The sequence below is a fragment of the Sander lucioperca genome, chromosome 1 (genome assembly GCF_008315115.2).
Source record: "Sander lucioperca isolate FBNREF2018 chromosome 1, SLUC_FBN_1.2, whole genome shotgun sequence".
In the NCBI taxonomy this organism is placed as follows: domain Eukaryota; kingdom Metazoa; phylum Chordata; class Actinopteri; order Perciformes; family Percidae; genus Sander; species Sander lucioperca.
In genome coordinates, this window is record NC_050173.1 from 7,941,001 (window position 1) to 7,963,738 (window position 22,738).

Genomic DNA, 22,738 nt, shown 5'->3' on the forward strand with positions numbered 1-22,738 from the left:
ATTGCATCTTGTCCTGGAGGCGGTTGCACTATAGCTGCAAGTTAGCCTAGTTATAATGTTGGTGTTTACTAAGTGGATATTTATATTTACTTTATATCACTACGTTTAAAAAGGGTTGCACCACACAAACTCGTTCTCACATAGAGATAAGTTGTTACTAATTATTCACACCAAGTCACTGCCAGATGTATATGAACCAACTGACAAAATGTTAGCTTGCTAGCATATTACCCATTTAGACTGATGAGTAAAAGAGGTATGGTCGACATAACTGATCCGACACTTAATTAAATGTTGTTTAATAATGATGTACACATACATACCTCAAAGTAGAAAATGTTTTGCTAGCCTAAATGGCCAATTAATGTCAGTTGGGTCAGCATCAGCTTAATGTGATATTTCTCTTTCAGTCTAAACCATGGACAGTTAAAGAAATGGAAAAAGCGACGCCCTAGACTTCCACGGAAACCAGTGAAGTCAATTAGAAGCACTTTTCCAGTGATGGCTGAGCATGCTGCGCAGCCTCAAACTGAGCTTGACGACATAGATGTGACGTGAGCAACTTGTCTGAAAGTTGTAAGTCTTCTGGTATCTGTGCCAAGAGAAATCTGAATCATTCAGAGACGGTGAGCGTGAGTAGGAGCTGTCAGTCAGCTGTAAGTATTCTGATTAATTATTTTGTCATTTTGACTGTATGTCTCCACGTCCCCAGATTGCCTGCAAGCTTCTCCTGACTATACGGTAATTTATCTATTGTGCGACAGAAAGTCGCGTGGTTATGACACAATCGTTAGCCTATTTTTATAAAAAGATGGCTGCTACGGGGCGTGATATACAAGGTAATGGAGCCTTTTATACATTGTCATGTTTCCTTAGAACTAAACAATGGACTTTAAACACTTCAGATGTAAAGTTATTCGCTGTCAAAGTGATGCCAAAATGAATGGCAGTCAATGGAATGCTAGCAGAAGGTGATGGCTTGTTAGCCTACGAACCCCCCCATAGAGGTACGGCTTTTCGGATGCTCACATGCCGCGTTCTATTTACCTCGGAACTCGGAAGCTGGAACTGGGAATGACGTCATACCCGAGTTGAATGCGTTCTAAAGTTGGATTTTCATTGTTTTCATTAGCTCTAGCCAAGGGGGTAAGCTTCGCTTCAGAGCTCGAATCTCCTATGCCGCCATTTTGATGCTACAAAGCGATCACCCCCCGTTAGCATTCCATTGACTGCCATTCATTTTGACGTCACTTTGACAGCGAATAACTTTACATCTGAAGCGTTTAAAGACTTTATTTGTCCATTGTTTATTTCTAAAGAAACACAACAATGTATAAAAGGCTCCATTACCTTGTACCTCACGTTATGGCTCCGTAGTATATGTTTTTGTAAAAATAGGCTAACGATTGTGTCATAACCACGCGACTTACTGTCGCATAGTAGAGGAATTACTGTATAGTACAGGAGAAGCTCGCAGGCAGTTTGGACTTACATTAGCTGTTTAAGTTTAATTACTTATGTTAACTAGCATTTTAGTTAGCAATAATTAGCCTGTGTCCATGTTATCTCCTTACATATACCTACGCTCTCCGTCTCTGCAAGATTGGGAATTATTGAGATTTCTCTTGGCACAGCTACCAGAAGACTTCCAACTTTCAGACACGTTGCTCACGTCACATTTACGTTGTTTCTCTCAGTTGGAGGCTGCGCAGTGACGCTCAGCGCTCACCGGAAAAGTGCTTCTAAAGGCCTTCACTGGTCTCCGTCCAGAGCAACGGCATCTGTTGGTCCATTCTTATATACAGTCTATGGCTTTAGCCCGGTTAGCTATTGTTAGCAATACCAGTTGATAACAACGCATTACGCCGTTTTTTTGTGCATGCAAACAGCGTAACAACATGTCCACAGATAGAAGTTGGACATGCCTGTGTGAACGACTGATTTAGTGACACAGATAAGACAGAAGTGCTTATAACTTTATGTTACTGCAGCCTTTCACAACTGTTGATACAGGGGGCAGCCATGTTGGATTTTGAACTCGGGCTACTGCGAGGTTGTCCCAAGGGGGTAAGCTTCGCTTCAGAGCTCGAATCTCCTATGGCGCCATTTTGATGCTACAAAGCGATCACCCCCCGTTAGCATTCCATTGACTGCCATTCATTTTGGCGTCACTTTGACAGCGAATAACTTTACATCTGAAGCGTTTAAAGACTTTATTTGTCCATTGTTTATTTCTAAAGAAACACGACAATGTATAAAAGGCTCCATTACCTTGTTCCTCACGTTATGGCTCCGTAGCAGACGTTTTTGTAAAAATAGGCTAACGATTGTGTCATAACCACGCGACTTACTGTCGCATAGTAGAGGAATTACCGTATAGTACAGGAGAAGCTCGCAGGCAGTTTAGACTTACATTAGCTGTTTAAGTTTAATTACTAATGTTAACTAGCATCTTAGTTAGCAATAATTAGCCTGTGTCCATGTTATCTCCTTACATATACCTACGCTCTCCGTCTCTGCAAGATTGGGAATGATTGAGATTTCTCTTGGCACAGCTACCAGAAGACTTCCAACTTTCAGACACGTTGCTCACGTCACATTTACGTCGTTTCTCTCAGTTGGAGGCTGCGCAGTAACGCTCAGCGCTCACCGGAAAAGTGCTTCTAAAGGCCTTCTCCGTCCAGAGCAACGGGATCTGTTGGTCCATTCTTATATACAGTCTATGGGTTGTCCCATAGACCGGTTGTCCGAGTTCCGAGCTCGTAAATGCGAGGTCAGGGGGCGTGTTTACGACTTTGACCTCGTTAAAATCGAGTTCCGAGGTAAATAGAACGCGGCATTATCCCCTTGCTCTAAACTAACTACATACTACTAGCTAGTTATAAATGTTTCAGGCGACTTCACTTGAACAAAATGCTGTTTAATAAGAATGTAGACTTACAAATACCCTGAAAATTTGCATTAGCCTAAACATTGGTTAGGTTAACGTTAGCTTAATTACCAATTTCCCTATCACTCTAAATTACGTAAATACTACTAACATATTTTTGTGCATATGCAAACATTGTTTGGCTCACTATAACTGTTATTTTTTGCAGTAATGTAACTGATTTTATTATTTAAAGGTGGAGTCAGCAATTCTGGAGAAAGATTGTTGCTCGTTGAACTCAAACAAATACAAATATTATACCAAGTTGGCAAGGTAATATCTCCGATGTTATTCACATTTCGTCATAATGTAGCATGAATAGTGTTGTGTGGTTTGGTCTGAGCCACTTTGTTTGTTTCTTATTTATAGATTTTCTTTGAGCGCACACACAGAACAGACAGCTAGCATATTGTGAGAAGATATTCACTGAATTTGACAAAACGTGTATTGAATTAGAATTGCTGACTCCACCTTTTAAGTCTTTACTACTACTACTCAAGTTTTAATGGTGCAACTGGATTTAGTAATCACTAGATTGAAACTAGGTAGTAGTTAAGAATTTAGGAACACACAAACTTATAAATGGATTCATGATAGTTAAGCTCAGTCCTGAGCCCACACAGTTCCAGCATGCACACACAAAATTCACACACACATTTAAGCTGTAATGCCTAAGAACATAAATTATCAAGCAAGTCAAATGAATAATTATGTTTTTATTGCACAAATTATGCCCTGTCTCCTAAACTAGCCAGTCTCTGAGGCCTGGGAAATCTATTAAGGCTGTGCTATAGATCATCTCATCCACTGTGGCGTGTATATAGATCTGTCGGCTCATTTGAGGAATATTGAATCGGTTACAGTAAAGTAAGCCCCTGGATTGAGTCAAATGTAAAAATCCATGCATGTGTGAGGAGCTGTCAGCGTGTGCTGTAATGACGGATGGCGCTGGGTCTCTGTTTCAGCGAGAGGCGATAAAAAGTCGTATTATGAGTGCCGGGGAGGGACAAGGGAGTGTGGGGGAGCAAAGACAGAGAAAAGAGAATTGGACCAAATCCGTCACATGATAAGGGCAATCAGTCAATCTGGGAACGTTTCGGACGGTGGAAAGTGTTATTTCCTCCCAGTGCAGGTTGGAGTCAAGGGTCGGTGAGGGGTCAAGAGTATGACCTCTGACCTCGTGCTAGTGAAGAGCGGGACAGTCATTGGTTCGTGGTCTTCACAGTTTACCCATGTTATTATCTATTGGACATGATTGGTTTCCAATTGCAGTGATATGCAGTGACTCTAACACAAAGGCGTGACAAGGACTTGATTAGCAAGTGGAAATCATTTCTCTGTAAAATAAATATACTCAAATTGGAAATCGTCATCCACTGTACATGCACTCAATATTTGGTTATTTTGAGGAAACGGCCCTCACATACTGTTTTGTTTTTCCAAATTAGAACGAAGGAGAAAAAATAAAACTCTTATTCTTTCTTTAAACTGAAAAACTTGCAATGGAGCAGCAGAACAACCATTCACACACTAAGGACCACATCATACACTTAATTAAACATCCAAATCTCAAATTTTTCATGAGCAGCTTTTCAGGCAAATTCACAAGTTTGTTCTAGAGTCAAAATATTTGAAGGTTCCCGTCACACATAACTCCATGATGGTCAAAACTGGTGCGAAATTATGACTCAGAATTGATCAAATAGTTCTGTAATAAACTGTACTAAAATGTACATGTGCACAAAGCCCCCAAAGGCCAGAAGCATAATCTGAACAGGACACACAAGACTTATCCCAGATCTTTACATACTTTGCTCAGATCCCAGCTAATTCCCTACTAAAAAGTCAGTCAGTGTTTCTCGCATCTCACTATATTACCACACAACGTCATGCTTCATCCTTACACCATCTCTCCCTTTCTGCTTTCTGTCTCAGGAGCATCAAACAGAGCCATGGACCCCCTACCAGGCCGACCCCCACGCGCTCTGAGTCTGACCCGCTCCGAGGTGTGAACTTCTGTCCCCAAGCTGATAGAGCCTCCCAATCATTTTTATAGTCACCATCCCTTGCTGTTTATGACTCTGCAGTTTGATTATAGCAAAGGGGGCTTGGAGAGGTGGGAGGGAGGGAGGGAGGGAGAGGGAGAGGGAGAGAGAGAGAGAGAGAGAGAGAGAGAGAGAGAGAGAGAGAGAGAGAGTGCGAGAGAGTGCGAGAGAGAGAGAGAGAGAGAGATCAAAGGAGCTATGAGAGGAATGTGGACATTTGTTGTTTGTTTTATCATCCAGTACCAGCACTTATCTGCTTAATCATAAAGGATTGCCTTGGGAATGAGGCAGGAGAGATGCTGTTCTGGCCAAACAAACTATCCCCAACACTGTAATTGTTACTGGAGGGATGAGCCAGATTCATTTTGGTTGTAGCAGCTTACAAGGTACAAGGGAGTTTTATTTGAAGAGAGAGCAGAAGAACACCTGCAAGCCCAGGCAGAGTAAAGATGCATCTGAGGGATTCAGCCGCAGTCCAGTATTTATGCTCCCTTAACATTAGACAATTTGACAACACTTTAGACAATATGTTCCCTTTTTATTGGGTTGAATAGGGGTGGAACAAATAATTGAACCAATAGAAAGATTTATTTCCTTTATTACAGACATTTTTTACATTTTAATCATGGTTCATACATGCTCCTGTTAAAATTGCTAAGACCCTATGCACTTTGTTAAAACTGTTTCTGAATTTAAAGCAGTTTTTATGCAGTATTATTTTTGAACCATTTCATGTTTTTCCCCTCAGTTATACAGATATATTAGTGTATTGTAGATATCTGCCTTGCAATATATCATGTCACAGAATCACCTGTGTTGCAATACCATTGTAATCATGGTCTTACTCCATCTTTTGAAAGCAGAGAAAGACAGTGTGGTCAATGACATGACAGGCCACATAAAGTGCATGTAAAATCATAGGTTTGGTTCACCAACAGTCTTAAAATATGTATGTCCTTATGGCAGTAGCTGCACACAATTTAAAATCACCCATGCATTTTTCTTTAGATGTGGTTGACGTCGGAATACTTTCCTCAATGCTGATGCATCCCACACTGCTGCTGTAGCACCAAAGTGACTGAGCTGTAGTTACAGTGTGTGAGATACACAACACTTTAATTAAGTCACAGGATCTCGCCTCCCTTTTTTTCTCTCTCTGGCCCTGAGAGTCAATCAGACTCTGCCCTTCGTTTCCCCTGTGTGGGAGACCAGTGTGCTGGCCTGAGTAGTTGGGGAAAGTCCCATGATTTATGGCCCTTTGCAGGCCTGAATGCCCCTCACCTCGCTGATAGAGCCAGAGGTAACAAGGACTGGTTGATCCAATCCTCTCTTCTATTTGCTAAATCCAGTTTTATATTGGGATTTAAAGGCACTTCACAGCGTTTGCCATGTGATGCACATACTACTGGTAGATGAAATTGGTAAGATTTATCAGAATACTTCTACGTGTAATTGGGAATATTTCTTACAGGTTGGGTGATAATCACATGGATTAGATGTTAATGATTAAGCACTCCAAAGGGAGAGAGGGGGCATTTTATTCTCAGTCTCACATGGTAGACTTTCACTTCCTTATTCATTACTTTTTTCTCTCTCTTTTGATGTACCATAGAGCCTTGTAACAGTGTTGAATGCATGTGTACGAGCAAATTGAAAGCAGCTTTAACTGAATAAGGGTAGGTATGGAAATCAGTTGGGGCTTAATATTTAACTTGTGACTCTGTGGCCTAGTCAAGTGTCCCACACTGCTGTATCAACAACATTCAAGTGAACTGTATTGCAGATAACACACTACCACATGAGACCATAGCCCATACTGAATCATTATGAGGTCCATTTTGAGGCTTTCCGCACTTGTTTCAGTCTCCATCGAAGGATCAAGCAACTCTGACATATTAAAATCAGCCACCCTTACATACATAGGGGGACGCACATGAACACACTCGCCAGCAGCAGCAGGGCAGTAACTCAAGGCCAAAGGAGGAGGTTTATTTCTATCATGGGCAAAGGCGCCAAATCATGTTGGTATGAACAGGGCTATATAAATGCAAATTGTATTGGAGAGCTATTAGTCCTGGAAAAGGTTTGTATGTAAATGCCCTATAGGACCACAGCGGAGCACTCGGCCAGTTCAGATTAGTGGGGTTTGTGGCAAATGTGCTGCAAAAGACAAAATAGAAAAATAGACAGAAAATGCAATTGCCTTATGGGAAATCATGGTGAACAATGTGAATTGTTGAGTAATTGAATGGCCAAGATGTTTCTGTATTGTGTATGCAAGAGAGATGTATTGAAGTCTGTTTCCTGTGTTACGGTCATTTTGTTCATGATACAGATTTTTTTCTTCTTCTGTACCTGAGCATAAACAGTGTGACCATAAGCCGCCCTGCAAAAGTGTAAATGAGCAAAAATGTCAAAGCATCACTAAATGAATTACTGCTGATCAATTCCTGCCTTGTTTATGGCCTCATATTTCAAACCTAGACTTTGTGGTTGGCAATAGAGCATACAAATATATGGATTAAAGAAAATATTGGTGATTATGAAACAAACAAACCAAATATGGCACAGGATGCCACCTCATTCATGGGAAGTAGGGGATTTAATAATTGGGCATTAGGCTGTGAGAGACAACATTAGCGCAAGGCCGCCCTCTAGCTTTAGGTAGAGAGAGACACAGGCTTACAACACCTATCAGTCATGAATCCACCACACAGAAAACTGAATAATACTGAATTTTATTCAGACAGTGAATGCCTACATACCATTGCATTAAAAGGAGCACATTACAAAAATAATTGTGTGCAGAACTAGCAATTTAATTAAAACAACCTAATATATACAGTATATACATTAAATAATAGGCATTGACAGGGTTAAGAAGAACATCACTGTACAGGCAACGTCTAGGCCTACTTAGTTTTTATACTGCCAAGTGAAGACAGAATGACAAAAGAGAAAGTTTCATAAAAAAACAACACATAAAATGATGACTGTGTAGGTCAAATGTAAAGTGCAACTGCAATTCTTCACGGATCTTTTGCTTCCTGAATTATTTCTTCCGAAACGTTATATTTCTGCAAACCCAGGTCATGCCATCCTGGAAAGAAGCAGACAGTTTGTTTGTGCTGTGAAAATTAGTGAGCCACAGCTTAAAAGTGGGTTTACAAGCCAGAGTTTACTGCTGATGTCCAGGGCAATATGACATCATCCTTTTAAAAATATTACTGTGGCTGGTGATGACATTGTTATAGGTTGAACCATTTGAATACATATGGTGAAGACACAACAGCAAAGCCTCTTTGGTCATTAGAAACATGCTTAACTTCGGACCTTTAATCTGGGCGATCTTATAAATAGTATTTATAGTTTGAGTAGGGAGAACTCTTGTTCTCAGCTTTAACATTTAGAGTATATGTATATGATAAATAGACATGTTTTCACAATATAAATGTAAGTAAAGTTATCAATGCCAATATTCTGTGAGTTCTGAAACTGACTGCAAAGACGGTTGGTGCCACTCTGCAGCCCACCCTGTCGCAACCCTTGCCTGTTGCAGTGTGTACTGTATTTACCTGCACTCCCTCAGCAGTGACAGCTGAGCAGGCCTGGACCTGCCACATGCGATCCCGGATAGTATGCAGACTGAGACTTTCTGCCAGCTCGGATGCTGGGGAGGCTGTCACCAGGTCCTGCTTGTTGGCAAAGATTAGCAGTGGCACAGCAGCAAGCTTTTCCTCCTCCAGCAACTCAGCCAGCTCCTGAAGGAACAGACACACGTAGTCAGTGACATGTGTACTGGCTGAGTCAGAAAACTAAATAATATTGACTTTTTGGCTTTAATTGCACCCAACACCATTAAGAAATATGGTTAAAATTGAGTCTGCACTCCTACAATGAGAATATCGTCCTTAGTAATCATAGAAGAAATATCTTATTATTGCACTTCTTTTAAAAAAAAACTGTCATTTGTATCTCACCAGGCTTGTCTCTTCAAACCTTTTCCTGTCTGAGCTGTCAATCACATAGATCTGCAACAACAGTCATAGATATTACCAAAACGGTTCATACCATGTATGAAATACTATATTGTGAGGACAACTATCTGTAGATGTTGAATTTTGGCGATAGTAACAATCAGGCTAAGTACATCAAAGTGAACCTACCAGTACATCTGTGTCCTCAAAATAATTCCTCCAGTAGGGGCGGATCTTGCGCTGACCTCCAATGTCCCAAACAGTCAACTTGAACCCAGATGATTGAACACTTTTTATATTGAATCCCTGTTGAAATATAACATGGGATGCTTAATGCTTTATTCACCACAGGTCAATTAGAGCCTGATTTGGAATTCTGTTTGACTGGAAAATGAAGAAATGTATGTGAGGAAATGTGTGACAACTGTGAGAAGATGACATCTCCACAGTGTGTGACTCAGCTACTAGATGTGTGCGAGTGTGCCTATTTGTACTTGTGTGGGGGTGATGTGGCTGATATCTTCTGCTGCCAGCTGTTTCAGCAGAGTGGTCTTGCCAGCATTATCCAAGCCGAGCAACAGTAAGCGCACCTCCTGTTCTGGAGACTGCTTTAGCCGCCGAAGAATGGACAACAGGCCCTGCAGGTGGAGTGGAGTAGAGCCTTCAATGGGACAGCAGGTTCAAAGATGACGTAGACAAACCTACAAGCTTTTTCTCACTATTGTTACATGGCCTAAGCTGTATTATGTAAAGCACCAGTCATCAGAGGACAGCATGGCGTCAGGGGTTGGCAGAGGAACCCAGCATAGCATGTACAGGAGGTTGAACACTCACCCCACAGCAAGAACCACCTAGAGTGTGAGGACTTAGCTGTTAGCTGCTTGCAGTGACCTACACGTGTCAGAGCAAAAGCTCTCATTGGCCAAGATTAAGCATGTGCACAGTGAGTGGGTTGTGTCCAAAAGGGGGTAAGGAAGGCTTTGGCTCAAGCCATTTACCTTGCCGTGTGTTCTGCTGTCACTGCACTTTGTGACCTGTATCATGGGCACTGACATGTGACAGTGTTTTCTTTGGCTTTTTCTTGATTTTGTAACACTATTTTAATGCAGTTTTATTTATAGTGTCAAATTAGTTTGAATTAAAACTATTACAATTTGCAATTGCTATTTTCAGTGACAACCCATATTATCATTGACACAAAACTAATGCAGTATGTTTTCTATTCAAACTACTTAGGTGCCCCATTCACTGCCAAGTAATGCTAGCTGGCTGTAGCTAACAGTTTTCAGTAACACACATAGCCTATGTCATATAACAACAACTACTATCATTCAATAAAAATATAAACTAAAACCATCATGATCTAACTCCAAAGCAGCCACGGCTGTGAATCGTTATGACTCACCATGTTTCCTCAGGTGTTGGTCTTGTGTCCCTTTGCTCAGACTAAATGGATTAACATCTTTCTAACCATGCTTCCCAGCTGTTAACTTCTGTTGCCAGGGGAACCGTGACGTCAGGGTTACAGCTGGGCATCTCTCGGCACGAGACCAAAAATGCACCATTCAAAATATGATCCTACAAATATTTGTATGGCTTCTTTATGAATAGCCTACATAAAGAAGAAACTTAATTAGGCATTTGTTATTTGATATAAATATTTATTTTGTTGAATTGATTTTTTGGAAAGTGCTTCAAATAAACATTATTATAATATCATGAAATACAAACATGTATTTATTTATTTATTTATTATTCTGTTTAATCAAAGAGTTGATTCGAGAAAGCTTTAAGTGAGAAAGAAGTCATAAACGTCTGAGTGTTGAGAATTGCTGCCCAAAGTGAGAAATAACGTTACCTTGCGAATACATAATGATTAATAAAATTATTGAATGAGAAAATAAATGTATGCAACAATGGTCTTAACGTTTTTAAGTAGGCTAATCGTCTGCATTGAACTTAAATTCGGTTTTGAAGCATTATCCCCGATCTACTTCAAGACACATGACTCGCAACAAATATATAAAACTTCTGTAACACTACAGTTGGTATATCGCTCTTTCCGATTTAATTATAAAGATTTTCACACACGCGTACACAGCGCCCTCTACAGTTCAATCGCCGACTCAGTTTCATGTTACTACTGGTGCTGTTTCTAGTCAAGGAACAACAAAAACATGTTCGGGTGCGACAGGCTAAAGGGTTAACCAGCAACTGCCACCTGCAGTCACCTCAACAAGTCAACGATTCGACCGACTGCTATATGATTCCCGTCGTGTTAACGGCCGAAGACCCAGAAAGATGCCGCAGAAAGCACTGGGATCCATTGTAGGTCTTCTTTGTACCGGGACCTGTCTGGTGCAGGTAAGCCACCGCTAGAGCTCCCGGTGCCGGCTGACTCTTCCAGCCGAGGCCGCTGCTCTTGGGATGGGTGAAGGCCTTCTGCCGATCCTTTTTGTTTCCTCCACAAAGGAAACTGGGCACGGTTCGTTATTGTATGCTGTGGATGACGTCAGTTAGTCAAAGTTTTCATTCATATTTCGACAGTTAACTTGCCAGAAGATTTAGCTAGGCTATAACTCGAAGATACACTGATTTATTTTATTACCTCAATTTTACTGTTTGAACCAAGGGTATCAAGAATAGGTTAGCCGTTGCTAACTGGTAACGTTACCCGGTGTTGGCGTGCTTGTTTCTATTGTTTATTTATAACGTTAGCTAGAGTTCTTGATATTAGGCAGGACAGTCAGTCCCAGTTTGTCTAGTTTCCTTCCCTGATAAAGCTAGCTAGCTACTTGCTGTTTTATGTCAAATTAAGATAACGATATGAACACCCACAATGGTACTTGAGCAATTTAGCATTTTATCTGCACATTTGTGGACATACTGACCTTGTTCGGCAGCAGTAACGTTAGCGTTGTTTTATTGCTACATGTTGTTCTCTAAATTCACTTTAAATGTTGTCTTTGTAGTAATTAATTGTAACCGCTGGCAACATTTAGCAGTGACTGCTTGCATTGCCTCGGTACCATCTGAATCTCATTGTATTTTATATTATAAATATAAGTGTCACAGTACAGAAAATGAGAACAGAAATGTGCAAACATATGTGGCACTGAAGTGACAAATGACCAAGTCCTAGAAATGGGTCAGTCTTTCAAGAGCTTGCTATGCAGTTTCTTGTTATCTTGTGTGATGTTGACTTTCACTTGTGTACCTCTTGTGTGTATTTAAGGGGAAGGAGTTCTGTTTTGGGGTAAACAATGAACAGTACCGCTGTGACATGGGGTACTGCTGCGGAGAGACAGAGTGCTGCACCTACTACTACGAGCTCTGGTGTAAGTTCCTATGTTTTCTTTTTTTCTTTTCCCAATTATTAATTCACATATGGTAAATCGCATCCCTATTGTCCATTGAATTCTAATTTTGGAGATTTAAATTCCTCAGGAATTCGTGTTGCCTGTCTTGGTTCATTAGGATTACATTGAGTTTGTCCTCCCTCATAGGGTTCTGGTTGGTATGGACCCTGATCATCATGCTTAGCTGCTGCTGTGCCTACCGACACCGGAGGGTTAAGATGCGTCTTCAGCAGGAGCAACGTCAACGTGAGATCAGCCTCATGGCCTACCAGGGAGCCTCCAGCTCCTTCATTTCCCCTCCACCGCTCAATCTAAGTGAGTAGTCTTTGTGCTTGCTATGGGGTCATCAGTGATGCCTTCCAGAATTAAACACAATACAGACTAGGTGCTACAAACAAGGGTTGTGATGGTGTAAGCATAGAAGCCCAGATAATCTTTTCTAAAGCAACTTTTTCCACAACCTCCAATGGAATCCTTACGTGCTCATGGACCTGCTGGATGATTCAGTTTCTGCTGGGTCTGCTCTGAGGTCTCCCCTAAATCATTGCATTGCTGAAGCTCTATACCAGGGTTGTGTTAGATAACTTTACTCCTCTACTTATCAGACAAATTAAGTCCATCCTACAGGTTTCATGTTCACAGCTTGTATGCACAGTATTATTCTAAGGGGTCAGGACTTTGAACTTTGCTCTCTCCACCACCAAAGTACAATGAAATGTCCACATTACAGCAGCAAATCTCACAATCTTTGTCACTCAGATCCACAAGAGACATGACATCCACAAGATACATGAACTTTCCTTGGAGCAGATTTTCTCTCCTCTCCTGAATGAAACAAACCCTTTTTACTGAGCAAGAGAGAGAGAGTGGATCATAACCTTCGAATTTAAGGTGCTGATCTCATCCCGATCTTGTCATACTCTGTGGCAAATTGCCTGAAGACATATTGGAGATCATAGTCTCACATTGTCAGAAGGGCATCAGACAGCAAAGATGCCATCCTGATGTCAGTGGTCACTCCGGACCTAGACTGCAAGTTGATATTGTACCCCCTTATAAGGGCCTTATATCACAAACAGGAGTGGGACAAGGGGCACGCTTGTTAACAATCCGAGACCCACAGTGAACATGCTTGACTTAATGTCAAGAATGTGAACACAACTCTAACTTTGAGCAGACGCAGACATTGACTTTACACAACAACCCTGGTAACATATACTGAGTCTTGCAGCTCTTCCCGCAGGATATCATTGGGAACGTAGTAATAAGCCTTTTCCAAATACTCGCACGCTTTAGCTTTTTTCTTACGCATGCCTTCCAACATTACAGCTCTAAACCTCTTACCCCGATGTATCCAATGACATGTTCCATTTATCTTCATTTGAAATGTATCTTCTCAGACAACATTCATGTCAAGCTGAGTTCTGGGACAACATATTTTCTAGTTTTCTACTGATGTCTGTCTATCAATGATATGTGGGTGTGAAGTGCTATTTTGTGAAATAGAGGAATATAAAGTGTGTGCAGAAAAGATCAACAAATCGCAGTGTAATCAACATGGGAGCTGCAAAGATTAATCAATTTGGTTTTCAACTATTACATTAATTGCCCTTTATTTTGATAAATCGGTTTGTCATTTTTTAATGAAAAGGAAAAAATTCTATTCTGTTCGAGTATTTTCTGGTTTCTTTATACCCCTGACAGTAAAAATGAATATATATATATATATATATATATATATATATATATATATATATATATATATATATATATATATATATATATATATATATATATATATATTATATATATATATGATTCCAGGTTCGATTCCCACTGCGATACATCAACCAATGTGTCCCCGAGCAAGACATTTAACCCCTAGTTGCTCCAGAGGCGTGCAACCTCGCACATATATAGCAATTGTAAGTCGCTTTGGATAAAAGCGTCAGCTAAGTGGCATGTAATGTAATGTAACACACCTTGCTAATGGCGCAAGAAAAGCAACATATTCAGCCAGATAGGATGGCCGTGGGTGGTCAGTTGGCAGGACACCAAACAGGCCGATCAAGGCTGATGGGTGGATGTTAACGGATATGATGGCTGAAGGTGAGTCAAATATAGATTTCCAGAACACCGACAGAGCGGGACAAGACCAAAGCATGTGGGTCGATTTTTATATATCTTTGAGTTGTTGACAAAACAAGACATTTGAAGATGTAATCTTGGGCTTTGGAAAACAATGATCTATATTTTTCACCATTTTCTGACATTTTATAGACAAAAAAACTAATTGCTTATTCAAGAAAATAATCAACTGATTAATCGACAATGAAAATAATCATTAGTTGCAGCACTAATCAACATTAACAGATGCTACCATCCTAGAAATGCTATCGGACTTTGAATCCCAATGAGTGCTCTCCGTGGTGGTTAGAATAGGCTTTTTGACATAAGGGAAAGGTACACACTTTTACATTAAAAGTACCCAGCAAAGTAAGCCACATCATTTACGAAATGCATTTGAGATATTTACCTGATGGACTGTCCTAGGGAGACTTGACAGTGGTTGTTGTTACTGTCAGTCCTTGGAGAGAAAATAACATGGAGGCTCTGGGGACTAGTGAAGTTTCAGTCACCAAAGGTGGTTTTTAGGTCGACAATTGATTGCAGTGATAGTATTGTAGTTGCAAGTGTTTCTGGGACCATCTGTGAAATTGGTTTGCCTATATAACACTGTTTGAATAGTTAGCAACAGATGTAACAGTTAGGAGTGTGGATGTAGAGCTGCAACCAACCATTATTATTACGGATTCATTAGGGGTCCAAGCCCGAGTCTGTAAGAACGGGCAATAGCAAAGCTATGCCGTTCATACAGCAGGGCTGTAGAACCCTATTGTTTTTCTACTGATTTTTCCTCTTCATTATTATTCTTCTCCGCCTAAAACTCCGACTACAGCCTAAACCGTACATGGTGGGGGGTTGCTGTTTTCAGGACTGGTCCGAAACTCCGCAAGGACCTCAGGCGCAAAAATTGACCCACTTCCACCACTAGGTGGCGCTATAGCAGAAAAAACGCGTTTGGCCCTATAACTCCCACACCGTACACCTCACATTTAAAAACCATATATCCACGTGTTCCCTGGATCCAACTGAATCACGTGATATAGGCCACGCCCATTTCCGCCTAGACTTTTATGCGTGAAAAATCGCGATTTATCAAAAACCTACTTTTTCGAACTCCTCCTAGACCGTGCGACCGATCTGCACGAAACTTGGACCGTAGCATCTCCAGACCGACCTGACAAAAAGTTAATGAAAAGAATTTTTATAGGATAAAAATTGCGCATATTACGCACAAACAAATTTGTGTAGCTAACTATGAAAACACCGACTTTGCCATATCTCAGCCAAAATACATGCTATCAACGCCAAACTTTAGATTCTTGTTTGACATGACCCTCTGGAGGTCCCCCACGCGTTTTACGAAAATTGGTCACTAGGGGGCGCTACAAGTACAAAAAGTTTATATCTCATGAACGGCTCATTTGATTTTTACAAAATTTGATGGGTACCATCTAGGGACACTCCTGAGGCCATGTCTAGAGTTGCGTACTGAGGGGTCAAAGTGGGCGTGGCCAATGGGACCCCAAGTCTAGATTCACCACTTACACTAATGTGAACAACTTTAAATTTACAGGGTAGATAGACAATGGGTCATGGACCACACCTACCAAAAATTACACATGTGGACCACTAGGTGGCGCTATAATGGTTTTTTGCCTTTAACTCCCACATTACACATCCCACATTAGAAACCCATACATCCACGTGTTCGTTGAATCAAGCTGAATCACATGATATAGGCCACGCCCATTTTTGCTTAAAATCTTTTTCGCAATATCGCACAATGCGCAAAACCAACTTTTTCAAACTCGTCCTAGGCCGTGCGACGGATCAGCTCGAAACCTGGTAGGTAGCATCTCCAGATGGACTTGACCAAAAGTTACTCAAGAAATTTTGCTACGTTAAAGTATGCGCATTTGACGACCAAACACATTTTCATAGCTAGCTAGCACAAACATATCATATCATATCTCGGCCAAATTAAATGTTATCAGCAAGGAACTCGGAATCATTGTTCATCATGCCACTATCATGCTCTGTACCAAATTTGGCAAAGATCGGCCTTTAGGGGGCGCTATAAGCAACGTTTATTTGTTTTGGCCAATAACTCAATGCATTTAAATGGGAAATTTGCATATGCGATATCTCTGTCACGGTAAAAGCAATCACCACGAAACGTCTGGTGCTGGTTTGGCATGCCGTTCTGAGGCTCTGTACCAAATTTGGCGAAGATTGGCCATTAGGGGACGCAATAATCAACGTAGACGAGTTTTGGCCCTTTTACTCAATGTTAATGGGATATTTGCAATGGAAATGTACCACAGACCTTGCAGCTCACACTTGTCAATATTTACTGATGTTTGCCTCTTACCGTTAGGTTTTGGTTTTTACTTTTGTGTGCTCCTTTGGTTTTTTACAATAAACAAACTTCTTAACCCACCTGACAAAGTTTCTACTACCTTCACAGTGGACAAATGCAACTCTTTTTTCTCACTTTTTCAATCCAAAATCTACACCATTCATAGGCGGCGATACCGTGCAATTAAACATTGCAGTTGGTGCTAAGTGGAGCATCTGTCATAGTTTGATTGGTTATGTAGGTGGCATTGATGCTTAATTTCCCACGAAGCACCCACGGAGGAAAACATAAATCGGCGCCTATGACGCCATTTGCAACAACTTGACCACCTCCCCTGCTCCTTCAACCACCACACCTGCCTCCCCCCTCCACCCTCTCGGTCACTCTCATTTCTCTCTGCTGTACCCTGCGGTCAGGGGGGTTAAGAAGTTTGTTTATTGTAGAGAATACTTAAAGGTAGTCCGTATAAGCGTGGAGGTGAACTGTTGACCGCTACGTTTCCAACGGCGACGTACCGCAGGCGTCGCGCCTCTCGATATTTCGCGACGTTTGCCTCCCCGCCGCCCGGCTTCAGGTTCCGCTTACGCGCGCTCGGGGGCAACTGGCGTGGGTGGCTTGGGCCCCGTCATAACTGCTTGCAGTTCTAGTTTGTTGATTATTTTTGCAATTAATTCATTGTTTGGTCCATAAAATGTTGGCAAATAGTAAAACATGCAATTTCCCCTAGCTTGAGTTGACCTATTCAAACTCCTTGTTTTGTCCAATCAGCAGCGAAATACTTTAGTATCATAGAGGACTAAGCAGCAAAATTAACACTTGAGAAGCTGGAACCAATGATTTTTTTTTTTTTTTTTTTTTTTTTTTTGGCATTTTAGCTAACAAAAAATGACAATTGATTATCAAAATAGTTTACAATTCATGTTCTGTTGATTGGCTAATTGATTCAACGATTAATTGTTGCAGCTCTACATGGATGTACGACTGCCCTTACGGGGATGATTCTTTGAAAGCTGAAGCCCTTTGTATTTGCTGACTTTCAGGGTTCTGGAACGACTGCAAGCTTCCTGATTATGAAGAGGTGGTAGGTCACCCCCCAACACCACCTCCTCCCTACTCTGAAAACCCTCCTGAGAGTACTCCAGCACTCCCTCCACAACTGAGCCAGCCAGACGCCACGGTGCCACAACCCCTGCCTGAGGCAGACCCAAGAGTGAACGCTCAGGCCTCAGGCTCATCATCAAACCACGAAGCAGTGGCTATGTCGGTCCCAGCACAATGTCTAGCAGAGGCTGCGCTGATGGCAGCAGAAGAGGAGGAGGAGGAGGAGGATGAGGAGCTCATGACTCGGCGTCGCCACGTCACCGGCGACTCAGGGATTGAGGTTTGTGTTTGCCAGCTGGACGTAGACGAGGGCTCGGAGCTTGAGGAGGAAAGCGACGAGGAGCACCGCATGTGCAAGGTCAGCGGTCAGGACTGCTGCCCGGGGCATCAGCAGCAGACCTTCAGACAAAAGGAGCATGCCTCTGAGCTGCCCAGCCAGACCGCTAGCACCAGCACTGGAGACCACATGGTGTGATCCACAGCATAACTAACCAGCCAGCCAGCCAGCGTGGCTTTCTGCTTCACGCAGGGTGACCCAAGATCTCTGTTGCATCATCATCACCACAACAGAGACTGTTTGTGTTTTAATTCTTTGAACTAACACACAGACATGATGTTAAAGATGATGATGATGATAACTAATCCTTAATGGCTCCTGATTCGGAGAGACGAATAACGCATTGTGTGGACACATTATTTTGCTTTGCATTTCTTTAGTGGGGAAACCAACCAACAAACGCATGTCGTTGCTCCATTTGGTATGTTTTCCCTTAGTGCTAAATGAGAGAACGTCATTGGGTAGTGGGAGGGCAGCCATTGATTGTGACTGAAACCAGAATTGACTGTTTCCCTTGCTTCTGCCCTCTCCTTGAGCACTGCCGTCATGTTTCCGTTTTTATGCCTCGCCACGCTCCTTGATCAGAACATTTCCAGCCATCCCTCCATCTGATATTTTACCCCCGGTGGGATGGTCAGCTCAGAGCATACCACCACGGTCAACAACATTTCTCCCTTATCCCCACTATGACTCTGAGGCAGTGGAGTGAAAAAAAAAAAACCTCTTGAAAACTGGATGAATCAACAAGAACACACCATTTCATTTTCCCCAAAGCTGTGTGTGCGTGAGAGTTTGTGTGTGTGCTGTGAAATCTAGGGCACAGCTGCCTAATGTCAGCTCTGAGGTCATGGCAACCAGCATCTGGTGTGAAGTCTTTGGGACTTTTCACATCTAGAGTGGGGGAGACTATACACCCACAAACAGCAGAGAGACGAGAAAGAGTTGAGTTTGTTGTTTTGTCTCTGGGTTTTAAATATCATACACCCCCAGCCCATTTTTCCTTTTTGATATCCATATTGTGGTCTCCACAGCTCTGTGGTCACCAATTAGCATGACTGTAGGTAAGGAGCAACCAGCTTTGAATGATTTATCTCCCCACTTCGGTGTCTGACTGCATTATATTCATAGAGATAGCCAAGAGGGCTATGCCACCAATTTTGTAATGAATAAAAAGCCTTTTGGTGGCTCTGTGTTTTATTTACTGTGTTATGTCAGAGTGAGTAGTAGCAGCCTTTTGCTCATTCTAAACACAAGTATATAGTTTGGATGTTCATAACGAAGGATGTGCTTTTCCTTTTTTTCCATTTCATAACCAGCTACACTTCAGTAAATGCCACCGGTGTCACCATTACTGTAACAAAGCTCCTGATGGGGGCTGCTAGAGTGTGGATATTATAGTGCAGTAGGGAAGGGTTGAGTGTTGTGTGTTTGTATATCTGTATAGTGCTGTAGCATCTGGTAACACTTGCTCAGCACTGAGGTGGATTAACTATTAAAAGCACTGGTATTTTGCATGAGTCTTGAATTTCTTTTTATATTTGAGTTCATTGGCATTTTCTAGCAGTTGTGCTACTTTCTTTGCTCATCTGTTTGTCAAAATGATAGTGGGCTACTGTGGCTGCACAACTGTGTACCCAGATGTTGGGGTGAAGAAACTGACTGGTTTTAGATCTAGTTTCATTGTGTTGTTATGTCTGTGTGAGCCATGCTATGCTGTTGTGCGGTGCTGGTAGCTAGTTATCTGGTGTTGTGTCGGCGGCCTCTGTAGCTCTTAGCAGTGTGAGGGATTTGCAGTGGTATTTGGGTATTTTTGGCAGCAGAGGGTGGGTGCCTTAGCTAGTTGAGATGGATGCAGGCTCTGCAGTGTTGGCACAGCTGCAGAATCTATTGTGATTAACTGCATGCTTCTCTGTGTTGCATGTTGCTTGCCCAATATACTGTACAGTGTGTATTCAAAGTATAGCAGTCAAACTGGTTGTTAATAGGAAAACCACCACAGAACAAAATTATGATTTGTTGCCAGATAAAAGTCTGTGCAAGACGAGCAGTAACTGATAAGTCACTAAATGTTTTATTGACAATTTGTTTAGAATAATGTTCAACAACTTTTTTTTATTTGTCTGCTCTGATGCTGTGTGTCAAAATGGGCACAGTGTAAAGACTCAGGTCGGTCTTTCTGCTTCACACAAGCACACATGCTCACAAAGTACTGCCAGCTGACAAAGTGGAGAGTAAATGCTCACATTTCAGGCTTGCCAGATCTATTTTTTCAGGCATTAAAATTAATGTAATCATTTAGATGAAATTCTTCACAAGATGTGACACTGGGTTCTGCACATAAATGTATATAATTGTAAGACACATGCAGTTCTGTGGCCCATGAAAGTGTTTTCTCCAACTAGCAGCAGCCCAGAGCGCTGTACCGGCTGTGGTTGTGTTTCTACCATTTGAGCTACGCTAAGTACTGCTGTGGCTAAAGCGTAGGAAAACAATGCAAGAGGACCGGTGCACCAATAATATCAATATAGAGTGAAAGTAAATGAATGCACGGCTGCCTAAGGCTTACATTGAAAGAAGATTTAGTTTCATGTTCATTGAAATAGGCCTAATCAAACATGCTGTTGCGATGTTTGCAGTCCTTGTGTTGCCGTAGTCGAGCAGGTGCTTAAATATGAAGCCAAACTAACATGACCACGACCTTTTCAGAGGAGCTGTTACACTGTGAGCATGACTGCACACCCATTAGCAGAAGTAATATAAGGCATTTTTTGACCAACACACCTCAAGCTGCCTTGCTGCATCTCTAGAGAGCAAATGTCTTGATTATGGAGCTGCACAATAAAATATGGCCTCTGTATGCAGAAACGGATGTGCTACTGCCTTATTAGAGTAGATATAGTTTCTTTTGAATGGTAATAGTTGTGTTCCTAGCATGACTGCTTCAGAGCAGGGATGTGCTTTTGTATCGATAGAAAATAGCATCTGAGCTTGTTTAGAGAGTGTGCTTCCTTTATGAGGAGAGGATGTGGTTTCCTAACATTTTAAGCCACAAGATTTAAACCGTCACATGTTCTGTAGAGTTTTACTTGCATTGGTTTTGTATCTGTGGGGTGGTTGTGTTGAATTTTCAAATACTGTGTTTCTAGTTAGTCGTAGCAGTAATGGAATTAGTCAAGACCAGATTTTGTGCTCGTTCTGTTTTTGTTTCATGGATGTGGTTGCAATTAGTTTGTGATATTACCTATTTTGTTTTCCATGGTTTTGTTGCGATTCATCTTATTGATGTCTTATTGTGTTTGGAGGACAAAAAAATGAACTCCCAACAAGAGATTGCTTTCTAACCTTCTTGCTAAGGTGCATTTTTGCTTATTTGTATACATATGTAGACAAAATAATAGGGGAAGGATAGGAGATCTTTTGTGCATGAGTGAACTGGAGGTTCATAGTTTTCCCATTGCCAAAAAACCACTATGCCTCCCTGTTTTTCACGTTTACCGAGATTAAGGGCTATATCAGTCATCAATCATGGACAAACATCCATCCATTTCACTGACTGATTTGTCTCCTCTGTGCTGTTCATTTAAAGCCACAGTTGCCGAGATCCACCATCTGAACATGGTCAGTGTTTGGGTTTGGATGTTCTTTTAATGTGGTGGAGTTTGTTCATATTTAACAATAGCTGATTGTTTATGGCCGCGTATGTTTGTTTCATAGGCTTTAACTTTGCCTTTTTTTGTTTTGTCAACGGAGGTGCGTGATGCGACATCCTTCCAACCTCCCCGCCCAATAAGAACGATTCTTCCTTATGTAACTAGATGCATGTGTGGTTGTTAATTTGGGCCGTTGGCTCTTTGTGGACCGTGACTCCACCCTCCACCAGGCTCCGTCTTGGTAACAGAAAGTGTAGCCAAGCACTCTGCGTGTGGACCCTTGGAAACAGGAGGGCATGTCCACTCATGCAGAAGTGTCGACAGAATAATCTACCAAAGTCGCTGCCATCTCCATGCTACACAGTTTGTCACTGTTTTCACCGGTGTGCGTGTGGTTGTCATGACGATTTTGTTTCCCACTCTCAGGGTTATCTTTAACAAGCAGTGCTAGAGTTTTAAATTTACACTTTTTTTTTTGGACCCACCAGTCTCGTAAAGCCAAAGCAGTTCTTTCATGATAATTGTTTCCCCCTTGTTGTCTGGTGTTATTTCTGCATCATGCAACTCTGTAGTCTATTGTACTTTAACTCATCTAGGCTATGCAAAAACATAAACCTACTGTTATATGCTGCAACCCCTTTCTTTGTCATTTGTCTGTTGGCATCAGTACAAGCAATATAACTCTGAGTACTTGTGGCACTGTACTGTAATCTACTTTTGGTTGGTGTGTGTTCATGTTTGTTTAAGAAAACTTGTAAAAGAAAATAAATAAATAAAAACGTAATGCTACTGCAGTGATGTGGTGGGAACGTATGCTTCAGTGTCAGCTGAGGGGCTTGAGTTAAAAAGCAATT

The 22,738-nt window shown here is 41.6% G+C and overlaps 2 protein-coding genes across 2 annotated transcripts; one reads left to right on the top strand and one right to left on the bottom strand.

Annotated features, from left to right (window-relative positions):
- Positions 1–7,698: 7,698 nt before the first annotated feature.
- LOC116034934 (ADP-ribosylation factor-like protein 3) lies at positions 7,699–10,499 on the bottom strand. Its single transcript, XM_031277709.2, has 6 exons — positions 10,357–10,499; positions 9,446–9,589; positions 9,141–9,257; positions 8,955–9,005; positions 8,550–8,735; positions 7,699–8,074 (listed from the first exon to the last, which is right to left on the bottom strand). Exons 1-6 carry the CDS (start codon positions 10,357–10,359, stop codon positions 8,027–8,029), a joined length of 549 nt encoding a protein of 182 aa, XP_031133569.1. The 5' UTR covers positions 10,360–10,499; the 3' UTR covers positions 7,699–8,026.
- A 541-nt stretch (positions 10,500–11,040) lies between these two features.
- wbp1 (WW domain binding protein 1) lies at positions 11,041–22,644 on the top strand. The gene is made up of 4 exons (XM_031277708.2): positions 11,041–11,315; positions 12,187–12,289; positions 12,458–12,625; positions 17,837–22,644. The coding sequence occupies exons 1-4, from the start codon at positions 11,253–11,255 to the stop codon at positions 18,370–18,372; spliced, it is 870 nt and encodes a 289-aa protein (XP_031133568.2). The 5' UTR covers positions 11,041–11,252; the 3' UTR covers positions 18,373–22,644.
- Positions 22,645–22,738: the final 94 nt, after the last annotated feature.

What these genes read in the sequence shown, in the direction of transcription:
- LOC116034934 (XM_031277709.2), bottom strand. An exon ending in GCCACATCACCCCCACACAA is followed by an intron (nt 9,258 to 9,445) that starts GTACAAATAGGC and finishes ATATTTCAACAG; the next exon opens with GGATTCAATATAAAAAGTGT. An exon ending in GGTTTGAAGAGACAAGCCTG is followed by an intron (nt 8,736 to 8,954) that starts GTGAGATACAAA and finishes CTGTTCCTTCAG; the next exon opens with GAGCTGGCTGAGTTGCTGGA.
- wbp1 (XM_031277708.2), top strand. Translation starts at nt 11,253, where the DNA reads ATGCCGCAGAAAGCACTGGGATCCATTGTAGGTCTTCTTTGTACCGGG. An exon ending in CTACTACTACGAGCTCTGGT is followed by an intron (nt 12,290 to 12,457) that starts GTAAGTTCCTAT and finishes CCTCCCTCATAG; the next exon opens with GGTTCTGGTTGGTATGGACC. An exon ending in CCCTCCACCGCTCAATCTAA is followed by an intron (nt 12,626 to 17,836) that starts GTGAGTAGTCTT and finishes GCTGACTTTCAG; the next exon opens with GGTTCTGGAACGACTGCAAG.